This window comes from Eubalaena glacialis, chromosome 6 (genome assembly GCF_028564815.1).
Source record: "Eubalaena glacialis isolate mEubGla1 chromosome 6, mEubGla1.1.hap2.+ XY, whole genome shotgun sequence".
In the NCBI taxonomy this organism is placed as follows: Eukaryota; Metazoa; Chordata; class Mammalia; order Artiodactyla; family Balaenidae; genus Eubalaena; species Eubalaena glacialis.
The window spans coordinates 118,230,378-118,251,484 of NC_083721.1; the positions used below are offsets into that span (position 1 = coordinate 118,230,378).

The following is a 21,107-nucleotide window of genomic DNA, read 5'->3' on the forward strand; positions in this document are numbered from 1 at the left end:
CTCACACTCAGCCCCCCACTTACAAGGTGCTGCACTTGGTTTGATGCTCTGTCACTGCCTTAAAATTCTTAACACTTTTTCAACAAAGGCCCCCACTTTTTCATTTTGTACTGGACCCGACAAATTGTATAGCCTTGTCCTACCCAATGACTCTGTTTATCTGGCCTGGAGAGCACCTGGGCATTGAATTTTTTTTAAGTCCTCAGGTGATTCTAACGGGCATCCAAGGTTAGAAACCTCTGTTCTGGAACAGGGCTGCTTAACCTCAGCACTACTGATATTTTGGACTGGATAATTCTTTGTGATGGGGGCTGTCCTGTGCATTATGGGATGTTTAGCAGCATCCTGGCTTTTACCCACTATGCCCCCCGCCCAGCGTGACAACCAAAAATGTCTTCAGACATTGCCAAATGTCCCCTGGGGGACAAAATTGCCCTGACTGAATCACTGCTCTAAAAAACGAAAGAAAAAAAAAAAAAAATCTCCTTAGGCTTAGCTGATTAAATCCATGGTGTGCAGAATTGGAAAACTAGCTACTTCAACTGAAATTACAAGAAAGAGTATCTCCTTTCAATCAGTATCAGAAAGGTTGACAGCTTTCTATTCCTTTTTACTGTTTGCAAGGCTTTCGGGGCAAGTTTCAAACCTTATCTTAAATTAAAAGTAAACAGGTGTTTGCTAAATAGCTACTAAGCTGCTCCAACAAAAGAAACTATATCAAAGGCTATGCACCCCACCATCACCCCCGCCCCTGCTCCAAGAAAGAGAGTGAGATTGAGAGAGAGAGACAGCGAGCCTCAGAGAGTCAAGAATTCACAGCAATCCAGTGCTACCATTTTCCCTGGATCGCATTTCTTTTGATACAAGTCAGCTCTGACCAATAGTGCTACTAAATCATGCTCTAAAGAAAAATACCTGCAGAGCCTAAAATATCCTCCAATAATAAAGTGGATGTTTGTTGGGACCTTAAAGTCAATCAAGAGGCCGAGGCCTAAGGTAAAAAAAAATAAAATAAATAAATAAATAAGAGCTTTCCTGCTGGGAAGAGGGCAAAATGTACCCGACCTCAGGACCACCGTCCAAAGGCCTGCTCACAAATTGGAAGTAGGGCAAAGGATGGCGACAGGCCACGTTAGCTTTTAAATCTACATAGAAATCATATCTACAAAGCTTCCATCTTTTCGAAAAGGGACTAATGTGGCTTTTCATCCTTTCTTCTTAGAGTCAGTGTTCTCTCCCCAGGGAGACGCCTATGAATCCTGCCCGCGGTAAAAATTGCCTGAAATTGTACACTAATGGCTTGAAACCCGGAGGATGTTTATTATGTTGTCTCTAACGTGCACTTGAAGCTTGGTTTCAGAACAAATGTATTAAACAGCAAATATAGGCTGGTAGGTAGTATTCTTACTTGAACTGCTGAGATATATGACTGTATTAGGCATCTACATGTGTACATATAAAGTTTATTTAATCTGAAGGTGCTTTTTTATTTTCTATAGCAGCTCATTATATTCCAGGATAAAAGCAATCCACAACTCATCTATTATTATTAAAATAATTTTTACATAGAATGACTTCATGTATATAAGAATTTTATATTTTCTCATCATCCTTGAAGATGGTATTTTTTAAAGCTCATTTAGTCATTATATTGCCAACAGCCACTTGTGTAGAGCACATATTGTGTGCCAGGCTCTCTCTAAGCCACTGGTAATGATACCTTCTTTCATTTAATCCTCACTTCCACTCAAAGTTATAATCAGTGTTAGTTCAAGTGCAGTGGCTGTTGTTTGGTCATTCATTTTAGAGACGAGAAAATCCAGACTGAGAAAAGTATAGGAAGTTGCCCTAGGCCACCAGCTAGGGAAGTGTCAGAGCCAGGGTTCTGACCCCAGACCCAGCTACATTCAAAGGCCCCTTCAGCCCACCGTGCCACGTTGCCTGTCATGATCATCTTGGCTTGTTTTCTGATAAAGTGGTAAATACAAAATGCCAGTTCTTGGCATTATATCATCAGAAGTACTTTCGTAATCGATCGCATCAATGTATTGACATAGAGATGTAGATCTGTATTACAGAGTCTATAAGATCAGTCACAGGTACACTGATGCTGAACCACAACAGTTAGATGGTGGCAAAATCATGGCTCAGTTTTAGAATGCATGACGGTTGTGCTCAACATCTAGAACTTTATCCACTGACTTCTAGGTTAAAGCAGTGGTGAGTTTGAGTTGATCATGAACTGCAGGTACTTGTAGCACGCACCCTTTCAAGTATCTGTCACCCTTCACCTGTGGTTTGTCAGACCACATCTCTCACTTACGTGCTAGAAGGACAAGCTCAGTGGCACTCAGAGACGTGCTAACCAGAAGCCCCATCTGACTGCAGTGCATACAGATGTCTAGTATTTCATAACATTTTATCATAGAGCTTCTTGCAGAACAGCAATTTGCTCAGAAAAGAACCAGATGTGGTTCTAGGACAATGCTTTAAGCATCACTGGATGGAGGATCTCATAATCGCTCCCCTCCCTTTCTGCTCTGAGGCATGGTGACTCTGCACAGGACACATGAATATGCCAAAAGCATATAGGTTTAAGCATTTTATGGGTATTTAGGGACTCCCGCCTAGGGTGGGTGCTCTAAATCAGAAGATTCTATGTAGGCACTGGTAATAGAAACCTAATATAAGAAGGTTTCTGAGTTCAAAAGAAAACCAACGTGCTGCCTGACAGATTCTGCTGTCGAGGTGAAACCCCTCCTGTACCACTGCATCTGTCTTCCCGAAGTGAATCTCTTCTTACTCGGTGACAAAATTGCAGAGATTGCAAAAACACACGTCTTTCAGTCCCAATGTCACAGCGCAGTAGGTGAGATTAAAAAATAAAAAGGGAGCTCTCATTAGATGACATGGCAGGGCCGCCAGAGCCCAGCAGACGGATGGTTCCTGCAGCACACAGCCAGCTCCCCTCAGGATAAGGCACTATTTTGAAGCCTCCTGTCACTTTTCTATTTGAAGGTACAGGTTTGAGTGTGAGGTTCCAATACCTAAGTGAGAACATAAAGCAGTTGGAGTCTAACACCATCTGGAAAGCCTTAGGAGGTTCACATTACCTTCGCACCTGCCACAGAGAAGAAAAATCAACTCTGGTTTTTAGAAGGGACTGAAGCCATTTAGGTCTTGCTGGATTTATTCCCCCGGCAGCCCTGGCAGAGCACATCACCATCCGAGTCCTACACTCTTCCCTCTTTACATTTTCCCTTTAAAGAGACTGATAGGAAGATATCCAAGCCTAAAAGTACCAGATGAAGCTCCACCCACTGTTCTCTACCACTGAGTCACTGAGGTAGTGCCCTGCAAACATGACAACATCCCTGCAAACTCACTGAGAGAAGTTACATCAACTCAAGTTCCAGGTGGCAGAGATGAGAGCCAGACCACGAACAGTCATGCACACAAATTGTCACCAGGAATCAGCGAAGAAAACACAACATTTCCAGCACCTTTCTCCGGTTCAGATCACCGGCTGGGGGCCTTGGGACTTCAACATCAAGCTCGCTGTGCAAAGGCATACTGTAAGAGCCATTGTTCTAGACGGCGGCATAGGAAAGAATTACGTGGACTCCATCCTCACCCTCTGGTGCCTAGAATTGTCCCATCCTTCTTCCTATCTTCATAAATTTACGTTAAATGATACATGTTATGGAAGGCTTGATTGCTGCATGTAAGGCTGAACGCACTGGGCTTATTACACTATGAGTGAATTTAAGGAGAAAGGTATTTTATTCATAGCACCACGGTATCACAATTTTATTTCCTTCTTACCATGGCAACATGAGGCAACACGCACAAATTCTGCATTGGTGGAATCTCACCAATAAAACATATTTAGAATCCTCCTTTGGGGGAGCTTAGCTGATAAATTGTGTCTAACCCAAAGCAATACAAATTCTTTTTTTTTTTTGAATTTTATTTTATTTATTTTTTTATACAGCAGGTTCTTATTAGTTATCCATTTTATACACATCAGTGTATACATGTCAATCCCAATCACCCAATTCATCACACCACCACCACCCCCCACCACTTTCCCGCCTTGGTGTCCATACGTCTGTTCTCTACATCTGTGTCTCAACTTCTGCCCTGCAAACCGGTTCATCTGTACCATTTTTCTAGGTTCCACATATATGCGTTAATATACGATATTTGTTTTTCTCTTTCTGACTTACTTCACTCTGTATGACAGTCTCTAGATCCATCCACGTCTCAACAAATGACCCAATTTCATTCCTTTTTATGGCTGAGTAATATTCCATTGTATATATGTACCACATCTTCTTTATCCATTCGTCTGTCGATGGGCATTTAGGTTGCTTCCATGAATGGCTATTGTAAATAGTGCTGCAGTGAACATTGGGGTGCATGTGTCTTTTTGAATTATGGTTTTCTCTGGGTATATGCCCAGTAGTGGGATTGCTGGTTCATATGGTAATTCTATTTTTAGTTTTTTAAGGAACCTCCATACTGTTCTCCATAGTGGCTGTATCAATTTACATTCCCACCAACAGTGCAAGAGGGTTCCCTTTTCTCCACACCCTCTCCAGCATTTGTTGTTTGTAGATTTTCTGATGATGCCTATTCTAACTGGTGTGAGGTGATACTGCATAGTAGTTTTGATGTGTATTTCTCTAAAAATTAGTGACGTTGAGCAACTTTTCATGTGCTTCTTGGCCAACTGTATGTCTTCATTGGAGAAATGTCTATTTAGGTCTTCTGCCAATTTTTTGATCGGGTTGTTCATTTTTTTAATATTGAGCTGCATGAGCTGCTTGTAAATTTTGGAGATTAATCCTTTGTCCATTGATTTGTTTGCAAATATTTTCTCCCATTCTGAGGGTTGTCTTTTCATCTTGTTTGTAGTTTCCTTTGCTTTGCAAAAGCTTTTAAGTTTCATGAGGTCCCATTTGTTTATTTTTGTTTTTATTTCCATTTCTGTAGGAGGTGGATCAAAAAAGATCTTGCTGTGATTTATGTCAAAGAGTGTTCTTCCTATGTTTTCCTCTAAGAGTTTTATAGTGTCCGGTCTTATATTTAGGTCTCTAATCCATTTTGAGTTTATTTTTGTGTATGGTGTTAGGGAGTGTTCTAATTTCATTCTTTTACATGTAGCTGTCCAGCTTTCCCAGCACCACTTACTGAAGAGACTGTCTTTTCTCCATTGTATATCCTTGCCTCCTTTGTCATAGATTAGTTGACCATAGGTGCGTGGGTTTATCTCTGGGCTTTCTATCCTGTTCAATTGATCTATGTTTCTCTTTTTGTGCCAGTACCAAACTGTCTTGATTACTGTAGCCTTATAGTATAGTCTGAAGTCAGGGAGTCTGATTCCTCCAGCTCCGTTTTTTTCCCTCAAGACTGCTTTGACTATTCGGGGTCTTTGGTGTCTCCATACAAATTTTAAGATTCTTTGTTCTACTTCTGTAAAAAACGCCATTGGTAATTTGATAGGGATTGCACTGAATCTGTAGATTGCTTTGGGTAGTATAGTCACTTTCACAATATTGATTCTTCTAATCCAAGAACATGGTATATCTCTCCATCTGTTGGTATCATCCTTAATTTCTTTCATCAGTGTCTTATAGTTTTCTGCATACAGGTCTTTTGTCTCCCTAGGTAGGTTTATTCCTAGGTATTTTATTCCTTTTATTGCAATGGTAAATGGGAGTGTTTCCTTAATTTCTCTTTCAGATTTTTCATCATTAGTGTATAGGAATGCAAGAGATTTCTGTGCATTAATTTTGTATCCTGCAACTTTACCAAATTCATTGATTAGCTCTAGTAGTTTTCTGGTGGCATCTTAAGGATTCTCTATGTATAGTGTCATGTCATCTGCAAACAGTGACAGTTTTACTTCTTCTTTTCCAGTTTGTATTCCTTTTATTTCTTTTACTTCTCTGATTGCCGTGGCTAGGACTTCCAAAACTATGCTGAATAATAGTGGCAAGAGTGGACATCCTTGTCTTGTTCCTGATCTTAGAGGAAATGCTTTCAGTTTTTCACCATTGAGAATGATGTTTGCTGTGGGTTTGTCATATATGGCCTTTATTATGTTGAGGTAAGTTCCCTCTATGCCCACTTTCTGGAGAGTTTTTATCATAAATAGGTGTTGAATTTTGTCAAAACCTTTTTCTGCATCTATTGAGATGATTGTATGGTTTTTATTCTTCAGTTTGTTAATATGGTGTATCACATTGATTGATTTGCGTATATTGAAGAATCCTTGCATCCCTGGGATAAATCCCGTTTGATCATGGTGTATGATCCTTTTAATGTGTTGCTGGATTCTGTTTGCTAGTATTTTGTTGAGGATTTTTACATCTATATTCGTCAGTGATATTGGTCTGTAATTTTCTTTTTTTGTAGTATCTTTGTCTGGTTTTGGTATCAGGGTGATGGTGGCCTCATAGAATGAGTTTGGGAATGTGCCTTCCTCTGCAATTTTTTGGAAGAGTTTGAGAAGGATAGGTGTTAGCTCTTCTCTAAATGTTTGATAGAATTCACCTGTGAAGCCATCTGGTCATGGACTTTTGTTTGTTGGAAGATTTTTAATCACAGTTTCTATTTCAGTGCTTGTGATTGGTCTGTTCATATTTTCTATTTCTTCCTGGTTCAGTCTTGGAAGGTTATACCTTTCTAAGAATTTGTCCATTTCTTCCAGGTTGTTCATTTTATTGGCTTGTAGTAATCTCTTAGGATGCTTTGTATTTCTGTGGTGTCTGTTGTAACTTCTCCTTTTTCATTTCTAATTTTATTGATTTGAGTCCTCTCCCTCTTTTTCTTGATGAGTCTGGCTAATGGTTTATCAATTTTGTTTATCTTCTCAAAGAACCAGCTTTTAGTTTTATTGATCTTTGCTATTGTTTCTTTGTTCCTATTTCATTTATTTCTGCTCTGATCTTTATGATTTCTTTCCATCTGCTAACTTTGGGTTTTGTTTGTTCTTCTTTCTCTAGTTCCTTTAGGTGTAAGGTTAGATTATTTATTTGAGATTTTTCTTGTTTCTTGAGGTAGGTTTGTATTGCTATAAACTTCCCTCTTAGTACTGCTTTTGCTGCATCCCGTAGGTTTTGGATCATCGTGTTTTTGTTGTAATTTGTCTCTAGGTATTTTTTGATTTCCTCTTTGCTTTCTTCAGTGATCTCTTGGTTATTTAGTAACGTATTATTTAGCCTCCATGTGTTTGTGCTTTTACGTTTTTTTTTCCCTGTAATTGATTTCTAATCTCAAAGCGTTGTGGTCAGAAAGGATGCTTGATATGATTTCAATTTTCTTAAATTTACTGAGGCTTGATTTGTGACCCAAGATGTGACCTATCCTGGAGAATGTTCCAGGTACACTTGAGAAGAAAGTGTAATCTGCTGTTTTTGGATGGAATGTCCTATAAATATCAATTAAATCTATCTGGTCTATTGTGTCATTTAAAACTTGTGTTTCCTTATTAATTTTCTGCTTGGATGATCTATCCATTGGTGTAATGAGGTGTTAAAGTCCCCCACTATTATTGTGTTACTGTCGATTTCCTCTTTTATAGCTGTTAGCAGTTGCCTTATGTATTGAGGCGCTCCTGTGTTGGGTGCATATATATTTATAATTGTTATATCTTCTTCTTGGATTGATCCCTTGATCATTAGGAAGTGTCCTTCCTTGTCTCTTGTAACATTCTTTATTTTAAAGTCTATTTCATCTGATATGAGTATTGCTACTCCAACTTTCTTTTGATTTCCATTTGCATGGAATATCTTTTTCCATCCCCTTACTTTCAGTCTGTATGTGTCCCTAGGTCTGAAGTGGGTCTCTTGTAGACAGCATATATATGGGTCTTGTTTTTGTATCCATTCAGCGAGCCTGTGTCTTTTGGCTGGAGCATTTATTCCATTCACATTTAAGGTAATTATCGATATGTATGTTCCTATTACCGTTTTCTTAATTGTTATGGGTTTGTTTTTGTAGGTCCTTTTCTTCTCTTGTGTTTCCCACTTAGAGAAGTTCCTTTAGCATTTGTTGTAGAGTTGTTTTGGTGGTACTGAATTCTCTTAGCTTTTGCTTGTCTGTAAAGCTTTTGATTTCTCGGTTGAATCTGAATGAGGTCCTTGCCAGATAGAGTAATCTTGGTTGTAGGTTCTTCCCTTTCATCACTTTAAATATATCATGCCACTCCCTTCTGGCTTGTAGAGTTTCTGCCTAGAAGTCAGCTGTTAACCTTATGGGCGTTCCCTTGTATGTTATTTGTCATTTTTCCCTTGTTGCTTTCAATAATTTTTCTTTGTCTTTAATTTTTGTCAATTTGACTACTATGTGTCTCGGCATGTTTCTCCTTGGGTTATCCTGCCTGGGACTCTCTGCGCTTCCTGGACTTGAGTGGCTATTTCCTTTCCCATGTTAGGGAAGTTTTCAACTATAATCTCTTCAAATATTTTCTCGGGTCCTTTCTCTCTCTCTTCTCCTTCTGGGACCCCTATAATGCAAATGTTGTTGTGTTTAATGTTGTCCCAGAGGTCTTTTAGGCTGTTTTCATTTCTTTTCATTTTTTTTTCTTTATTCTGTTCTGCAGCAGTGGATTCCACCATTCTGTCTTCCAGGTCACTTATCCATTCTTCTGCCTCAGTTATTCTGCTATTGATTCCTTCTAGTGTATTTTTCATTTCAGTCATTGTATTGTTCATCTCTGTTTGTTTGTTCTTTAATTCTTCTAGGTTTTGTTCTTTAATTCTTCTAGGTCTTTGTTAAACATTTCTTGCATCTTCTCGATCTTTGCCTCCATTCTTTTTCCGAGGTCCTGGATCATCTTCACTATCATTATTCTGAATTCTTTTTCTGGAAGGTTGCCTATCTCCACTTCATTCAGTTGTTTTTCTGGGGTTTTATCTTGTTCCTTCATCTGGTACATAGCCCTCTGCCTTTTCATCTTGTCTATCTTTATGTGAATGTGGTTTTTGTTCCACAGGCTGCAGGATTGTAGTTCTTCTTTCTTCTGCTGTCTGCCCTCTGGTGATGAGGCTATCTAAGAGGCTTGTGCAAGCTTCCTAATGGGTGGGGCTGAGTTCCCTCCCTGTTGGTTGTTTTGTCTGAGGCGACCCAATGCTGGAGCCTACCTGGCTCTTTGGTGGGGCTAATGGCAGACTCTGGGAGCGCTCACGCTAAGGCGTACTTCCCAGAACTGCTGCTGCCAGTGTCCTTGCCCTGTGGTGAGCCACAGCCACCCCCCACCTCTGCAGGAGACCATCCAACACTAGCAGGTAGGTCTGGTTCAGTCTCCTATGGGGTCACTGCTCCTTCCCCTGAGTCCCAATGCGCACACTACTTTGTGTGTGCCCTCCAAGAGTGGAGTCTCTGTTTCCCCCAGTCCTGTCAAAGGCCTGCAATCAAATCCTGCTAGCCTTCAAAGTTTGATTCTCTAGGAATTCCTCCACCCGTTGCCGGACCCCCAGGTTGGGAAGCCTGACATGGGGCTCAGAACCTTCACTCCAGTGGGTGGACTTCTGTGGTATAAGTGTTCTCCAGTTTGTGAGTCACCCACCCATAAGTTATGGAATTTGATTTTATTGTGATTGCGCCCCTCCCACCATCTCACTGTGGCTTCTTTTTCTTTGGATGTGGGGTATCTTTTTTGGTGGGTTCCAGTGTCTTCCTGTCGATGACTGTTCAGCCTTTAGTTGTGATTCCCATGCTCTCGCAAGAGGGAGTGAGCGCACATCCTTCTACTCCGCCATCTTGAACCCGCAATACAAATTCTTAACAGAAGATTCCAGTCAAACAGATTACATGGTGCTCAGAGGAATGAAAGGGGCATGATATTTGGCTGGGTTCCATTGGGAGGTGCTCAGTTTTGGTTTTGTGGGACTCCCTTTAAACAAGGTATGTTCTCAGCTGTAATCCAAAGGCTCACCCCTTGGAGTTAAAACCCAAAGTGCTGTGACAGACATTTTCCTCTTGACCAGAATCTCTCAAGGCAAGCGGGACTCTGCCTGCTTAGTGTGGGGTCTCTGGATGGTCACTTTGGGTGCTGGAGATTGTTATATTTATGACTACTTCATTTTCCTCCTACTTTAATAAAATCTTGAGTAGCTTTGAGTTCAGGAAAGAAAACCATTGCATTGTTGCATAAAATCACAACAGTGTGGTGTCAGCCCCTTGCAGAGTATGAATCTGAGCGCCTGTTGAATTTTGCCTACGTTACAAAGATTCCATGAAACAATATCATATATGCCTCCAGTCTATTACATCCACCCACACATAATTTACAGGAAATTTCGTTGGTTTAAAATCAGCCAGAACATCGACCTGAAGTTCAAATGGAGTGGCTTTTTATTACAAACAGCCCTCAGTTTCCTAATTGGTTTATCCATGTGTTCCAACCTTAACAATCCCAATTCATACGGATCATATTTTGATTACACATAACCTTAGTACAGGAGGTACCATCGCAAGAAGGCCTGAGAAAGAAAGAGCTTATTTTATAACTATGAATGGTGACAGTGTTCTTTGGAACTTGGGGGTGGCTCCTGGAACGTAAACACATGGGGCTGCTTCAGTGGCACATCCTCTGTGTTTTATTTCCGACGTAGCCAGTGGGCGACTTGCCCCACGCTTGTTGTGTGAGAGGCTCATGTTATACTCAGCCCAGAGGGGCCAGTGCTGGTGTGGCAGACGAGCAACTCCTGCACCCACTATGAGCATACCCAGACTGGGGTGCTGGGCTTGCACCCCTTTTTCCAACTATCAACTAAAACTGAGGTCATTTCTTTTAAACACAGTAATATAATTTTTCTCCAGTAGCTGAAGAGAAAAGCTTAAAGACAAAAGCACCTCTGATTCACCCACTCACCCACAACTGAAGAATTTAAACTCTAGAAAAAGGAAGAGATTTGAATAGAACTATTGAGAAATCAAAATGTCAAGTTATTAGCCTTTAGTACTTGGGTTTACAAAACACGTGATCATTTTCTCAAAGCTGGATTTTCCACACAAAAGAATTTGCTCCTGAGCACACAGGACAACTTGAAGGACTGAGAAGAAAAGAAACAGAACTGAATCCTTTTGTTATGGGAAGACATGCCAGGGCTGAGGGTCCAGAGCTCTCCCTGGCATCGTGTGAAAATGATGGGGGTTTCCATGTAGCTCATGTTTGTCTCTTTAAGTAGAAAAAAAGAATTTTTTTTAACATTAATGAGTTTCAATGGCATTTAAAAAAATGTGCTTCCCTACCTCTTCAAACAAAATGGGAGACATCATTAAGAAAAATACACTGTAATATCGAGATACCCTCAGGGGCTACTGCAGTGTGCAGGACCCTTTATTACGGCACCTCCCAGAGTGGTGTTTTTGTGAATCTAATGCAGTAACTTGAAAATTCAAGGCTGAATCGACAGTTGCCTGGAAAAACCAGATAACAAGCTGCTTAAAACAGTGAACTTAACATTATAAGTAATATTAAACTAGTACACTCAGCTCTAAGTACCTCTTCACAATCGATCTACACGTTAACACGCAGATATATGTATATCTGTGTGAGTGTGAGGGTGTGTGTGTCCCCCTTATTTCCCAGAAGCTTTTTTCTGTATTCAAAATATTCACTATTTCCATATTCTAAATAGTCTCTTTTTCCTATATTCTAAATGGTTAGTGCTGCCAGAATGACCACCTGCTGAATGAAATACTGACCTACCTTGGGAACAGGGGTAAATAAATACACTAGTCAACAACAAAGACCACTTGACGTTCTCCTGTTCCACCCCTACATTTCTATTTCAGTTTATCTATTTATTCTCCACCTCCCTTCCAAACTGAACTGAGGTGGTCCCACCTCCTCCGTGAGCCCATCCCCAAAATGTTTTAAAATACAATCCATGCAGAGAAAAACTGCAGCATCACCACCACGCCATTCATAAATGTAAATTCATTCATGATGAAGCTTTCGTTTGAAATCTTCCTTCACACACTGCACCCTGCACAGCTCCCCGCGCAACGCCGAGCCTCCAAGCTGCTTTTTGATCCTGATGCCATATCAGCATCTTTCACAGTGTGGCCAAATCTCTACGTTCATCTGTATCCCCCTCTCCCCTTGCAGGTGGGCAGCATGCTGAAGACTCCCAAGTTACCTATTTGGCTGTGCAACATCAACGGAAATTACAGCGTCCTTTTTAGCACAAACAGGCAGCTGTTATCAGACTGGAAAGTGGAGCGCCTGTTTGATCTGTACTTCTACAGTGGCCAGCCCGCACAGAACAAGCCTGCGCACCTTACCGTAGGTGAGCATTCCAGACCCCAAGTGCCCTGAGCTTTAATGTGCTCAGAGAGATGCAGCTACCGCCGGTTCACAGCTCATGCTAGCTCTGCAGGAAGGCGTAGAAGTGTGATCTCTGAAATGAAACCTAGGCATCAATCCCATGGGCCTAACCTAAGCATTGTAACGTGGGAATTCTAAACCTGCTTTAAATAAGGGTCGGGGGTCTAGAAGTAGCACAGAGGAACCAACAACTTTTAGGTAAGAGAAAAAACAAAAGGTTGAGAGTCAGATTTCCAAAAAAGTCTTCCCTGGGGTCTTCTATCTGTGAGCACAAGGCATGTAATGCCCAAGGAAAGAACTAGAAAAACAAAGGGATAGGGGCAGGGGGGTTCCAATTGGTCTAGTCTATCCCAAGAACAAACATCAGATGATCAATCATCCCGGGACATAGTAACGAAACTGAGAGGGCATTTGTGTTCAGATTAGTTCAAAAAGCATTTTTGAGGCCTACTAAGAGGCAGCCACCGTGCCAGCCACTAGGAAAGCAATGATAATGAAGGCACAGTCCCAGCAAACCTTAGAGGTTCTGGTCCAAGGGCGACCACACAATCCATTTCAATTCCCACCATATTTTTTTAAACACATGAGGAAAAAAGACTAATCTTAAGATGTCTTTAAACATTAGCCTTTTGGACAAGGGAAAAACCATGATGAGACTGGGAGGCTGTATCTGGTACCTCGGCACCATAGATGGAACCTTGTTGATTTGATGTCTGACTCTTTGCATTTAGTATCACAGGTCTGGTGTTAAGCAACTTTTCATTATCATGACTAAATTTGGAAAAGTATCTTAGTGACTGCTTTATCTGTGTAACTCCTAATTCTTTTTCTTTAATCATGAGAAATATCTATATAGATATATAGATATACATGAGCCCATTTCATTTAGTGGGACATTGACAATACATTCCTTAAAATATATTATTGTTTCTACTTTACTCTCTTCTTCGAGGAAAGCATCGTTTTTTGTTTTTATTAGCTCACATGCATGGCAAGCATTCTGTTCCGGGCGCTGTGTTGAAAACTTTACGTACATTATCCCATTAAATTCTCCCAACAGTCAGCTGAGGTAGATACTATGATATTTATTTTACGTAGAGGAAACTGAAGTGGCCAAAAACTGATTTCTAATTGAGTAAATGAGGCTGAGAGATGTTAAGTACCCTTAAGTACCCTCTCAAGTTGGTGTCAATGTCATTTGAGACCAACCTGGGCCTGGAACTCAGTTCTTGACTACCTCATGAGAATACTTTGCCCTTCACCCCAAAATGCAAAGGTACTCTTAGAAGCATTGAGAAGTGGTAAGCTCTCTCTTTTCTTGTTTTTCCTGACAACATCCAGTGACCTACACCCGGCTCTACGTGTCCCATGTGGTGCTGGACCATGCCATTACATGTCATCAATATTCCGTTTCCAAAATCTACAACAACCCAGGTTATCATGGTCGTGTTTTGTATGGGGTGAGTCTAAATACCATCATCTACTAGAATCCCCCTCTGCTTACCCAGTTCTAGGAACACAGCTTGCTGAGCCCAACTCCTGCCCACCCATCCTACATTCCTTCCTTCCTGGCTTCCTCCAAAATGGTATACATAGGCTGGGGTCCAAATGCTGGCTGTTTCCCCCCTCAGATACTCACTCTCATCACTGGGAAAGAGTCCGACATGAAGATGAACACAGGCCAGTAAGACGGTTTTCTCCAGTGGAGATGGCAATCAGAAGCAAGTGGAGAGAGGCCACCATCAACTGGAATGGAACTGTTCCCCTTTTCTAAAGAGAAAGCCAGGATGTGCATGACGTCTGAAGTGTCAGCACCGCTGGGATACAAAGCCTAACTGGGGGAGAGACCATTTCACATCTACATTCCTCATGCTGAAGCCCCACCAAACCCCGCCCCCCGTGAGCAGTCTGTTCTTTCTTTGGTCCTCTGTGAACTCTCTGCAGTTGCTATATCAGTGCTGTAGGAGACATACAGGCCACTTACTGCAGCACCTGGAAGGTGTGTCCTCTATACTCACCTAGACTGGTGCCTTCATTTTTATTCAAAAGAGAAACTGAAGTCTCTTTCCTTCAAGTCCTCTCCAAATTCCTCTCTTCTCAGTGTGATTCTCCCCGGGGATTATGGAAGCAGGGAGCTAGCTTTCATTTGGGGATGAAGTCATCAGTAATACATCATCAGATTTTTAGTTATGGCAAGAACTCAAGCCTTCTCAAAGATTTCCTGGTATGAAGAGCATCCCCTTCCAAGGTTATATTTTGAGTGCCCACATTAGCAAGTTCTTGTCATTAAAATAGTAAATGGGCTTGAAGTGGGGTCTATTCCTGGTAGGCTGGCTATTGCAGCTGGCTGGGAGTTCAAGCCATCAAGGAGAGCACACAGAAGGAGAGATTCTTTCTATCAGTGCTATGTTTGCTTCGTTTCTCTATAAGCTGGATATAAATACATAGACGGACAAACAGATAAACTGAGAAAGAAGTCTGATTCCTAGACAAAATAAAATTATATACAAAAAAAAGTCTTCTTATGTCATTGTTCAAGGGCGAAAACAATTCTTTTTAGAATATGATCTTTCCCTGTCCTGCTGAATGCTTACACTTTTTCTGTAGAAATACACAGAGCAAGACACATATTCTTTCTAAAAGAAGCACATGGGGACCATCTAGACCTTTTTCCTACCCACCCCACTGGTGTACCGACTCATAGAATTAGGGCTTTGTATTCATAAGCCAAAGGTTCGTTTGCAAAGAACAACTTGTCTGCACCCGTTGTCCAAATTAATTTGTTAAATGCATTTTCTTTTGGCTCAGAGAATAATGTTTCAACTTGAGAAGCATATAGAAAATGAAACTTCAAGGTGAATAATAAATTATGTCAAAAGAAAAAGGCAATATGGCTTGGATTGCTGATTACAGTATCCTCATCATTGATGCTTTCATTCAGGATTTTAAATACATTGGACAAGTGAGTGGATCCCTACAGACCCTCAGCATATTTCTTAGTCTTATCAATATTGTGCTTTTCCTGAGGTGCTAACCTGTTTTCGTTTTACGGACACTGACTTATTTCTAACTAAATCTCCCTTTTGGTGTGGACTGCTGGAAAGCTTAGCGCCTAATGAGAACCATAGCAAGTGCCTCAGTCAGAAACCTCCCAGCCACAAGTAAGAGATCTCACTAAAAGTGTCTCACACAGTAAGGACATTCCTTTCTAACAAGAATGGTCCAGATAGGGGTCCATGACTCTCTTAGATCAACCATGGTTCATCCTCCAGGACTGAGCACAGGATACTCGATATCAGAACATAATCAGGGCTCTGTAGAAGGAAGAAGGGTAGGATGACTGTTGTGTAGACAACCAGCAGTGTTGCCTGGCAGTATATTAGTCCTTACAAAAGGTATTTTTTAATTGGCCTCATTTCTGAATCTATTTTCTATCCTACCCTATTTTTCTTTTGAATTCTTAATTGATTTATAATTTATGTTATTTTGCTGTATTTTGTGTGCTGTTATAATGTCTTAAATTATTCCTGGAACAAATGTATTAATAAGTAAAATAATAGAGGAAAGATTAAGAACATGTTTTATATATAGTTGTATAATAATTTTGACATAGAAAGGCATTAATCACTTTGTATGTCAATATCCAGTGAAAATGAGTGTTTATTTCAACTTATGAACACGGCACCCAATAATGTTTGATTTTTTTTGTAACGTGGAAACATGTTATTTAAAAGTAGCTAGAAATTTCCTAGGACTGGCAGTTCACCTTTGAACTTTCTGTGTTTTGAGATAAATGACTTTAATTGTCCTGTCAGCTTCTAAAACATAAAGCAGGAGAAAGCTATTTGCATGCAGATAGAGATAATAATTTTTCTGAACAGTTACCTAAACTGAATGTGTTTTTAGTGAGACCATGCCCCTGAGGAGACGGCAAATACTTTTGGTATGTCCCTCAAAATCATTGTTTGTGGGCTTCCCTGGTGGCGCAGTGGTTGAGAGTCTGCCTGCCGATGCAGGGGACACGGGTTCGAGCCCTGGTCTGGGAAGATCCCACATGCCGCGGAGCGACTAGGCCCGTGAGCCACAACTACTGAGCCTGCGCGTCTGGAGCCTGTGCCCCGCAACGGGAGAGGCCGCGACAGTGAAAGGCCCGCGCACCGCGATGAAGAGTGGCCTCCGCTTGCCGCAACTAGAGAAAGCCCTCGCACAGAAACGAAGACCCAACACAGCCAGAAATAAATAAATAAAAACAAATACTTAAAAAAAAAAAAAAAAATCCACGCATAATCCTCAAGGTGAAATAAGCATTTCCATTAAAAAAAAAAAATCATTGTTTGTTCTTAGCGAAGATGCATGTATCATTTTTGTCAAGGGTACGCTCACCAATGTCACAAGACCAGGCGGGACCAGGCCGGGGGGCAGGCGGGCCTGAGTTTCCCTGGCCAGGTTTGGCATCTGCACGTTATGTTCAACCTTCCGTCACACTTGGACCTGATTTTATTTATAAGTAGGTAACACAAACTATGGATATTCACTGTGGACTGTTGTCATTGCCTCGTCAGGGCCTCAGAGACACAACAGTTCACTCATTCACTCAGGGAGGTTTTTAAACATCACCTATGTGCCAGGCACTTGGCTGGGTGCTGGAGAGACACAGTGAGCAAAATTAGCCATGGGCCCTCCTCTCTGGAGCTCTTTTGAAGCAAAGGCATTCATCAAGAAACCACTTTAGTGAATATAAACTTGGAAACTGAGATAAGTGTTCAAAGGGAAGGTATTTCTTGACGTGTAATAGCTTATAATAAAGGCTGGAAGTTCAGGAAAAGGCATCTCCGAGGAACAGACGGCTAAGCTGAGGTAGGAAGGCTGAGTGGAGATAAGCAGGGGAGGGGCAGAGGGGAGAGCAGGTGCCAATCCCTGCAGTGGACACGCTTGAGGAACAGAGAGGCAGTGGGTCTGCCGTGCAGAGCGTGGGGTGGAGCGTGGCTGAGAAGCAGCTGGAGGGGCAGGGAAGGACCCACCACGAGGCACTGTAGACTAGGAGGCATGGGCAGCCTTGGAAGGTTTGCAGTGGCCTGAGAAGATGTGCATTTTGAGAAAATGCCTCAGTGTGGAGAATGGATTAGAGAGCCCACAGTGGACACGGAGACTAGTTAGAAGGCTACAGCAGGGGTCTAGACAAGAAATGACCAGAGCAGAGTGGTGGCAATAAAGGTAGACTAAAGTGGGCCACTCAGGTGAGACTACGTGGTGGGTAAAGCAGACAAGGCCAAGAGATTGATTGCTGGGGCGGGGGTGGGGGGCGGGGGAGATGAGGGAGAAGGAGGCATCAGGAATTGCTTCTAAGTTTCTGGTTTGAAAGTTGGACGGAAGTTTGTGTCTTCATTGAATTTAAAAACACTAAAAGAACAGCAGTTTTGGAGGGGAGGAAATCCCAAGTTCAGTCTTGGATGTGAAACATTCACAAGCAGAGATAGAATAGTGGGTTAGAAATAAAGATCTGGACCTCAGAGGAGAGGTTTGAACCACATAAATACATTTGCGAGGCACCAGTGGTGGGGAACATGATGGTCGGTAATAAATTTGCCTGAGGAGAGTATGATGTAAGAAGAGAACTGGGCCTGAATCTGAGCCCCGAGGAGTTCCATTGTTAGTGGTCAGGCAAGTTCTGATGAGCCTGGAAAAGAGACAGAGAAGGAGCAGCCAGAGATATAGGAGGTGGCCCTCAAATGACATCTAAATAAAAGGTATTTTCAGTCAGTGACTCTTTTATGTCAAAACTCAACCAGAGAGAATGGACTTCGAATAAATACAGCCAGTCAGTTTCAGGATAGCCTGGAATTAATTCTGTTGAATGTGTTCATATCCCCTCTCTTTCCAAGAAGGACTTGGGGTGGCTGATAACTGGTAAACTTTCTGGAGAACTTGGTGTGTCTTTTTTTTTTTTTCCCCTCCAGTTATTAAACCCAATTTTTAAAACTTCTCACTACTGTCCACAAGGTGGTGCTATGAGAGTGACTTTTTCAATCTCATCAAAAATAATTAAGTAAATGTGGTCAATTCAATCACACACACAAAAATTAGCAAATAATTATAAAACTGATGCGACGGATATTTAATTTTTGTGATACTTAGAACTGGTGTCACTAAGCATGGTGGGTAGTACTGCTCTCCTTGGAGTCTTCCTCTCTCTTCAGCTCCAATGGCGGTGGGGGGGGAGGGGTGTGGAGGAGGTGCAGCAAGAACTATAAATGTTACCTCTAAAATACTTCCATTTGCATTGCCGCCTTCCTGGTGCAGACACCACTGCACTATTAAAATAGCTGCCCAGATGCTCCCCTCCCCTTCTCTCTTTTCCACTTCTGTTTTCAACACAACAGTTACCTTTTAAAACTTTGAATCTGATCATATTATATAGTAGAGTCATGTTTATGGACTTTGGACAAAATGCCAAAATCTTAACATGATCTCCAAGAGCCTGTGGGATTTAACTTCTGATTCATCTCATGCCTCCCTCATCACCACGCTCCAGCCAAGCCAAACTCACCCCCACCTGAGGAGCTTTGCCCATCCTGCTCCCTCTGCCAACAACGATGTTCACCCCTATCTCACTCTTCAGATCTCTGCTTAAAAACCACTTCCTCAGATGGGCCTTCTCTGACAATGCCCCCATCTACTAGCTCTCCCTGGTTTGTCTCTCTTAGCACCTTGTTCTCCCTTATACACTCACTGTGGTGGTTAATAATTACATACTTATTTGTATGCTTACGCGTTGAATGCCAAACTACCCACTAGCCCAGTGGTTCTCAAACTTTTTGGTCTCAGGACCCCTTTATGCTCTGAAAATGATCAATGACCCCAAAAACCTTTTGTTTATCAGGGTTATTCTGTTAATATTTATCCTGTTAGAAATTAAAGCTGAAAATTTGTTTAAATATTTATCTATTTATTTAAAATAACAATAATAAACCTATTACATGTTAACCTATCTTATGAAAGACAACTATATTTTCCAAAGGAAGCAGTGGCATTACTTTATTACATTTCCGTAAATCTCTTTCATGGCCAGCTTAACATGAGATGGCTATATATTCTCATATGTGCCTCTTATTTCAATCTGTTGTGATACACTTTTAGGCTGAAATACATGAAGAAAATCTGGCCTCACATAGATATTTAGCTGGAAAACAAAGGAGAAATGTAATAGCTCTGTGGCTCTTCTTCTTTGATACTACACCAGAACTCTACAAGTAGCCATTTCTGAAAGGTTAGTTGCAATGCAGAAAGCGAAACCGTATCAATGAGCTTTTCAAACTCTGTTATATTAAAATTCATTGGTGTATCTTGCACTTTCAACGCATCTTTCCCATGCACTAGTCATTTGGAAAATATTGCTTTGTTGAATTATGTAGATCATTAAATGTTGTCGTATTTTATAATGCCATATCAAAAACTCATATTAGTTACTAATGAACTATTGCTACATGAAACAACATGGATGGAGCTCATAAACATAATGTTGAAGGAAAGAAGCCAGACAGGAAACACTACGTGCTACACAGTTCCGTCTATATATAGTTCAAAAATAGACGGAACTAATCTGCGGTGATAAAGGTCAGGAGAGTGGTAACCTGTGGGACTAGTGACTAGAAGGCGTACAAGAGGGTTGTGGGGTGCTAGTAATGTTATATTTCCAAGTCTGAGCACTGGCGACACAGCTGTGTTCACTTGCAAAAATTAATCAGAATTATACATTTAAATGTATGCTCTTTTCTATATGCATATTATAATTAAAAAAAAGATTTTTCTGAACTAGGACATTTGAGGATAGACATATAGATCAATGAAAGGGAATTATGAGTCCAGAAATAAACCCTAAATTTCATGGTCAATTTATTTTTGACAAAGAGGACAAAACAATTAAATGGGAGAAAGAACAGTCTTTTCAATAAATGGTGGTGGGATAACTAGATATTCACATGCAACAGATGAAGTTGGACCCTTATCTCACACAATACACAAAATTTAACTCAAAGTGGGTCATAGATTTAAATGTAAAAGTTGAAACTACAGGACTCTTAGAAGAAAACATAGGAATAAATCTGAGATTTTGTATTAGGCCATGGTATCTTAGATACAATACCAAAAGCGCAAGCAGTAAAAGAAAAGATTGATAAGCTGAACCTCTCAAAATTAAAGACATTTGTTCTTCAGAGAACACCGTCAAGAAAAGACAACCACACACTGGGAGAAAATATTTGACAATCATGCATCTGATAAGAGACTTGTACGCAGAATATGTAAAGAACTTGTATAACTCAATAATAATTCAGTTTTAAATGTGCAAGTGATTTGAATAGAGATTTCTCCAAACAAGATCTACAAATGTCTAAATAAGCACACAAAAAGATCTTCAACATCATTATCCATTAGGGAAATGCAAATTAACACCCTAAGAAATATTACTTCACACCCACTAGGATGGCTGTAATCAAAAAGACAAGTGTTGGTAAGGATGCTGATTGCTTCATTGCTGGTGGAAATGTAAAATGGTACAGCCACTTTGGAAACCAGTTTGGTAGTTCCTCAAAATGTTAAGCATGAAGTTACCACATTAGCCAGCAATTCACTCCTAGATATGTACCCCAGAAAAACAAAAGCCTGTGTCCACACAAAAACTTTCATGCAAATGTTTATATCAGCATTAGATTATAAATGACTATTTATAATAGTCAAAAAGTAGAAACAACCCAAAGGTCCA

At 40.8% G+C, this 21,107-nt stretch overlaps 1 protein-coding gene across 1 annotated transcript in view; it reads left to right on the plus strand.

The window, feature by feature from the left end:
• Positions 1 to 14,120, plus strand: part of MINDY4B (MINDY family member 4B) — a 40,068-nt gene extending 25,948 nt beyond the window's left edge. The window contains exons 11-12 of the mRNA XM_061192763.1: positions 12,128 to 12,308; positions 13,978 to 14,120. Coding sequence (XP_061048746.1) covers positions 12,128 to 12,308; positions 13,978 to 14,120 — 324 coding nt within the window. The remainder of the gene's footprint in view (positions 1 to 12,127; positions 12,309 to 13,977) is intronic.
• Positions 14,121 to 21,107: the final 6,987 nt, after the last annotated feature.